The sequence below is a fragment of the Phaethon lepturus genome, unplaced genomic scaffold, assembly GCF_000687285.1.
Source record: "Phaethon lepturus isolate BGI_N335 unplaced genomic scaffold, ASM68728v1 scaffold20221, whole genome shotgun sequence".
NCBI lineage: Eukaryota > Metazoa > Chordata > Aves > Phaethontiformes > Phaethontidae > Phaethon > Phaethon lepturus.
In genome coordinates, this window is record NW_010517240.1 from 23,173 (window position 1) to 30,046 (window position 6,874).

The 6,874-nt window shown below is 40.7% G+C and overlaps 1 protein-coding gene across 1 annotated transcript in view; it reads left to right on the top strand.

Moving 5' to 3' along the window:
• The window catches only part of LOC104627927 (nuclear receptor coactivator 6-like), a gene marked incomplete at its 3' end in the record, with an annotated part of 15,318 nt that extends 10,615 nt beyond the window's left edge, over positions 1–4,703 (top strand). Inside the window, exons 6-9 of the mRNA XM_010296339.1 lie at positions 603–745; positions 1,684–2,803; positions 3,564–3,624; positions 4,505–4,703. Of these exons, the coding sequence (XP_010294641.1) occupies positions 603–745; positions 1,684–2,803; positions 3,564–3,624; positions 4,505–4,703 (1,523 nt within the window). The remainder of the gene's footprint in view (positions 1–602; positions 746–1,683; positions 2,804–3,563; positions 3,625–4,504) is intronic.
• Positions 4,704–6,874: the final 2,171 nt, after the last annotated feature.

The following is a 6,874-nucleotide window of genomic DNA, read 5'->3' on the forward strand; positions in this document are numbered from 1 at the left end:
TTACTTGACTATTCGAGTAGCTGTTCTGGGCTCTGGACATGCTGTCTCATGAGGTTACTCCGTCCACTCTGGGTTGAAAAGTTATTTTGAGTGTGCACCCACACGGCAGCAGCGCAAAGGAGTGCTAAGGAGTCTGTACCTGGTGTGTTATGGTGAGAGTTGTTGTTGAGGAGCACATCACTGTAACAAAAACGCAAGTAGTTTGTTTTTGCGTACATGGAGTAAGTTAAGGGCCTGATCAGAGTTGATGCATCTCTGTCCAATGTCCAAGAAGAAAACAGCAAACTATGTTACTTTAATTTCTAGTTTCTAAAAAGTCAAACATGGACTTTTTGCCTTCTCTGTGGGATAAGTTTTCTACTTAAATTACAGTTTGAACTGAGTCGTAGTAGCATGTTAGGCAGAATTATTGCACAGATAAGAGCTATGAATGCCCTCAGTGGGTTTCATATATTGGCAAAAAACAGTTTCTGCCTAAACCTGTAACGTGACAGTACAGACTCAAAGGTATTCTTCCTATCATACTCCAATTATAGCTTTTCTCTTTTTTTTTTTTTCCTCCTGTTTTCCATACTTAACTAATAAAAAAATTCCTGTGAAAAAAACAAGCGCCTCCCCCCAGGCTTCCCTGCAGGCCAGGCTAACCAGAACTTCATGCAAGGTCAGGTGCCTTCCACAGCTCCAGGAACACCGGTGAACAGCGGAGCACCGCAGCTGCAAACTAGCCAAAACGTGCAGCACACAGGTCTGTCTGGAATGTGGTGTTCCTCATTTTTGCTTCTTTGTAGAAAATTACGTCTTTACGTGTGTAACACAGGTACCAAAACATTGCACTCTTGTCATTAAGAGGAGTTAGCTAGCTGGGGCTAAGCAGGGGCATTCTGTGTGCGTTGCTAAATGAGGAAAAGAAAAGCAGGAGGCTGCTCGTGTTTTTCAAACCACTCAACTATTATTGGTTAGGACTGTGGTACTAGGATCCAGAAGTATCTGTTAAGAAATAGAATGGAAGTAGCACTGAAATTTGGAGGCTAGGGATAATGAAGTTCCTTTTGTGTTGTATCTTTTTGTCCAGAAAAAAAGAAATGCTATTATCTTAGAAGCAGAACAACAAAATAATCTTGTTTTGCTTTGAAAAGATTATTTATTAGTTCTTTTGAAAGCTTTGAAAGTCTGCTTACAGTCAGTCTGTAAAAATTAAATCTTCAACTCACAAATGTCTCCGTTTAACAATTCAATTATTAGTCTTTTCTCTGGATCATGGAAACTCCGATAATGTCATTTCATCAGTACTCCATGTGTATTTATTTTGTAACCCATTACAAAATAATCTCAAGGTTTGAAGCTTATTTTGGTTAAGAATTATTCTGTTGAGTTAGGTGATATTATGGAAGATTTTCAAACTTAAGTACAGATAATAACTGAAATTAAACTTCTGTTATATCTTCTGCAGTGGGGTACATGGGAAGTACTAGTCTAAGTGATTATTTTGAGAAGGATGGTTTTGACAACTAACATGTATCTGTAGCATCAAACATTGTATCACAAGACTGCAAGTATATCAGATATTCCAGTTCATTGGAAAAGGGATGAAAACAATTTTGGAGTACTTACCTAACATCAAAAGTTGTGAAATTCTCATACCACTCCAATCAGTTTCTTACTGGCAATTTTTTTTTTTTTAAGGTGGACAAGGATCTGGACCTCCTCAAAATCAGATGCAAGCACCACATGGCCCACCAAATATGATGCAGACCAATCTAATGGGACTTCATGGAAATATGAACAACCAGCAGGCTGGTGCTAGTGGGGTGCCACAAGTTAACATGGGCAACATACAGGGACAGACTCAGCAAGGACCACAGTCTCAGCTTATGGGAATGCATCAGCAAATTGTATCCTCTCAAGGACAGATGGTAAACATTCAGGCTCAGGGATCGCTGAACCCTCAAAACCAGATGATACTTTCTCGAACTCAGCTGATGCCGCAAGGCCAAATGATGGTGACACCACAAAACCAAAATCTTGGTCCTTCTCCCCAAAGGATGACCCCACCCAAACAGATGATTCCCCAACAGGGACAACAGATGATGTCTACACACAATCAGATGATGGGACCTCAGGGCCAGGTCTTGTTGCAGCAAAACTCAATGATGGAACAGATGATGACCACTCAGATGCAAGGAAACAAACAGCCTTTTAGTACTCAAAATCAGTCCAATGTTATGACGGGGCCAGCTCAACTGATGAGAGGACCAACCCCAAACATGCAAGGAAACATGGTGCAGTTCACTGGGCAGATGATGGCACAGCAAGGCCCTGTGAATGGTAATCCTTCTCAGGTTATGGGAATTCAAGGGCAAGTTTTAAGACCCACTGGACCTGGTCCTCACATATCTCAGCAACTTGGGGATACTACTACCACAACAAATAATGATGTGAACTTGACACAGATGTTACCTGATGTTCCTGTGCAGCAGCCAAACATGGTGCCTTCTCATATGCAAGCAATGCAAGGAAACAACAGTGCTTCAGGGAGTCATTTCTCTGGCCATGGGCTGCCTTTCAATACAGGGTTTAGTGGAACACCAAATGGGAATCAGATTTCCTGTGGGCAGAATCCTGTTTTTCCTGTCAATAAAGATGTTACGCTCACAAGTCCGCTCTTGGTTAACCTTCTACAAAGTGATATATCAGCAGGACACTTTGGTGTGAACAACAAACAAAATAATCAGAATGCCAACAAGCCGAAGAAGAAGAAGCCTCCAAGGAAGAAGAAAAATAATCAACAGCTAGAACAAACAACGTAGGTTTAATATTACATTGTTTTTATAAGGGGCATGGGGAAGCTCCACAGGCAACTTGTCAATATTTTTTCAGCAAGTATGGGGTGAGAAAGGACCTGTATTATTTCACATTCTAGAAATTTCTCTCAAGTTAAACGATAACCTACTGGCAAGTTTGCCACTGGAAAGTTCATTCAAGATTGAAAAAAACCCACATGCAAACATCCCAGCTCAGATATAAACCCAATTATAACAGCACCATTCCTTACATTTAGTGGGTAAAGGGAGTGTAGAATGTAGCACGTGGTGCCACAGCCCTTGGAAGAGGCGGCTGCCTTTTTTTTAGCAGTCTGTGACAGCCACAATCAAAGGTTGAGAAGTACTTTCAGAAGAATTAGAAGCCTCTATGTAACATGTGCAGTAGGGACCTTTTGAGGGTTGTTTCCTGTATTATATGTATATCCTGACATGTGTCTGCCTGGAATTGAGCTGGACTTCTCTCTTAGTTGAAGCTGCAGCTAGAATTTGGAGGGAAGAATCTGGTACTTTCTGGGTATGAGGATAACGAGCCCAAGCGGTGCTGGTCTGCCTGGCCTAGGAGAGATTAGGAAGGAAAAAACCCCACAGCTCTTGAGAGGGAAGAGGCAAATGGATAATATTGAGAGATAATGAATGAATGTACCTGTTTAGTGGAAATATGAGATGTTGAATCTCTTCATTCCTCTTTGGCCAGCATATTCTTCACTGCTCAGCTGTCCTGTAACCTTTTGCTGTTGGCAGTCTACCAATACCAGCACAGGGTGGTAGACTACTGCTGTTGTACCATTATCCAGCTGAAGTGGTAAAGGCAGATATGCTATATCCAATTATTTTAATGCTGCAGATGAACCACAGGGTCACTGACAGGAATCCACCTGATGGAACACCTGGGGATTGTTTCCAGTTAGTTTTAGAAAAAAATGGAAAAACTTTGCACAGAAAATTATAACACAGGAATATCCAAATTTCAAAGTTAAATTCCTAAAAACAAACAAAAAGGTAGCAGTGGCACATTAAGCTACTGGTGTGGCTCTGGTTCTAGCAGTCCCACTCCTTTGAATAATCATTATAAGTCTTTAACCTGAAGTTTATGATACCTTTTCCAGAGTCAGATGTCCAGTTCAGTGCAAAGAGTAGATGGCATTCAAGTACTAAGCAACTGTTCAATATTTTATTTTTTCCCTTGGTTATTCAATGTGTAGCCCCAACCTGCATTTTCTGCACAATGTCAAGATTCCTTCGTGAAGATGGAATTAATTTTCTCATGGACATTTTAGTTCTGGACTGAAATGACTCGCATCATCTATAGCAAATGATCTTTTGTGACAATCGTTAATTGGCTTAACTAATACTAAAATAAAGTGCAGGAGCTGTTATGTGGTGCAGAAATGCTGCCTAGCAAAGGTAAAGCAAAGCACGCTAATTTAATAGGCCTTGAAAAAAGTCTTTCACATACCTGATATATAATTATATATGGTCATGGTATGGCCTACCAGCTCAGCGCTGCTGCAAAACAGGCCATGTGATTTCAGATTAAATCTGAAGGAGTACCCAGTCTATGGCCAGCTGTCAAAACCTGGTTAACGTAATTCAGCTAGGATCAAGTGGCCAAGCGTGTGGGTAGACCGCGACTTTGGGATGACTTGGAAACCGTAACTGACACACCAGCTCTTCTCTTGCAGTGCCTCGCTCGTTACGCCTCGTCAGCTTCTGAAGCGCGTAGAACAGGGCTGCTCCGTGCCCAGGCGGGCGGTCGCAGACAGCCACATCCATCCCGCTGCGTGCTGCCGCAAGGAGCAGCGCAGGCCGTGGGTGATGACATGCCGAGCTTTCGAGCTTTGGTAGTCTTTGGCTACATGGAAGGGAGGTACATGAGGGCACGTAGGTGTGCTCATTTTGCCGTTCCAGAAATTTTAAGTGCAAGTAATTTGACAAGAATGGGTTGTAACAGTATGTTGCACAAGGTAGTGTCGTGTGGTCCAGTTGTGAAGAATAGTAGTAGCATAACTGTAGAACATGCATCGTCCTGCTTCTGATACATTAGGTCCTGCAGAGAGTCTCAAATGAATAGCGGGCAGATATTTTCCTGTTTGTTGTTCACCTGACATTCAAAGTTATCCAGATGTCTTTCAAACGTTAACAATCTCTTATTTTTCTTTGTATCAAAAACATTGATGTTGCAGAGCCACTACCCAACAGCAATTTGTATAGTACCGGTAGGCACTGATGATAATTTGCAGCAAAGTAAAATATGCAAACTTTGTGTCACTATTAGTCACGTGCATCTTTCATGGGAAGTGTGGTTTTGGTTTGTGTTGGTTTTTTATGCCCCAAATCAAAGACAAAAATGGCCTTGTATTCCTAGGTAGGAGAGATCTGGTGCTATGTGAAGAAAAAAATAAAATAAAAAAAAAAAATCTTTGATTCTAAATAGTTTCCAATAAAATAATAGTAACCACTACTGTAGCAAGCTGTCTTGCCATGGAAATGACAAAGAATTCAGGGGGACCAGATGAGTTGGCACTCTCTTCTGAAAAGAAAATTAAAACTCATTAAACGTTCCAGAAAAGCCTTGTTAGGATTTTGTTTTCATTGGTCTTACTGATGATCACCCAGCTTCAGTGTGGCCTGGGAATATCAATAAATGGATATGTAAAGCTCTCCTCTGATCTTACAAAGCCCCGCAAGCCTATTTGCTTGTTAAAAAGTTTTTCACAAGAAAAGAAGCCTAAATTACAGCTTCCTGTTGAGCTGTGAAAACTTGAAAGAATCCCTAGCTCTTAAATAAAGGCTTTTACTCAGATTTCAGTGTACTTAACAAAGGAAATACCACTTTGTACTTATTCTGTCACTTAAATTTTTGGTGACCATTACCTTTCCATTGCTACCTGCAGAATGCTGGTTTGGCACCTGATTCAGATTAGCATTTTGTTTCTTAATGGGCTGTATATTAATCAGTTTATCCTTGCAGGAGCATTAAGAAGGGAGCTATCCTTGTAAATGCTTTTGAGATTATTCTCCAGCAAAGGGAGGGTGACTGCAAGGAAGGCTGGCTGTAACGCCTTCCTGCCTCATTTGCTCTCGGCTTCCTTAGCATCGTTAGACAAGCTCAGCATTTTCCTGCTTTGGAGTTGCTGATTTTTTAAAATCTGATTTGGATCACTTTCTTTTGCGTTGGAAGCAAATAGGATGCTTTTCATCTTGGCTTCTTCTTTCATTCTTCCTCAGAAATTTTAGAATTCAGAGCAGCAAACCTTGTGTGGAAATGCAGCTAATTTGATAAACACTAAAAAAGATTCTGGGTCTTTTTCTTAGAAAACGTTTCTGAGATCTAATAATAGAGTAACATAAGTACCATTACTAATTTGGTTTGTAGACTAAGCCATATTGGAATCTAAATAGGATAAGTGAGCTATTGAAAGAGTTTATTCAGCTGAGTCTAAAATAGTTTTAAGGGTTTGCTTAACTGAGCAACTCAGCATTGGAATGAAAACCAAGACATTTCAGAAAACCAGGTTGTTTAGAAGTGATTGCATCTGTTTTCTGAACTTGATAACGGGATGTAAACTAAGGAAAAAGATGCTAGATGAAATGTCATTGTAGATAAAATGTGTTAGTTAATTCTATTAAATACATGCACAAACAAACAGTTCTTTAATGTTCCCCTGTGCACAGGCCATAAACGTCACGTATCTGGTAGAACAGAAATAATACACTTGGTAAAATCACTGCTGGCATTCAGACTTGCAGTATCCAGTGTGATGTGCAGATGGTGAACAGCACTGCCGGACAAAGAAGTTTTTCTCAGTTAGATTCAAAGAGCTTTTAACCGTAGGTCTGGAGGTCACAGTCCCCTTGTACACACGGGAAATGAAACATCAAAGGACAAGTGCCTTTCTATAGAAGCAAAAGTTGTTGCTGAGCACTGTACGGCATCAGCAGAGCTGGTTCTGCTTGCATCTGCACTGTAATTTTGGTTTTGCACACCTTATTTCAGCAAACTGCAGCCCTTTTTGGGTGTTTTTTTGGGTGGTCTTTTTTTTTTTTGTCGT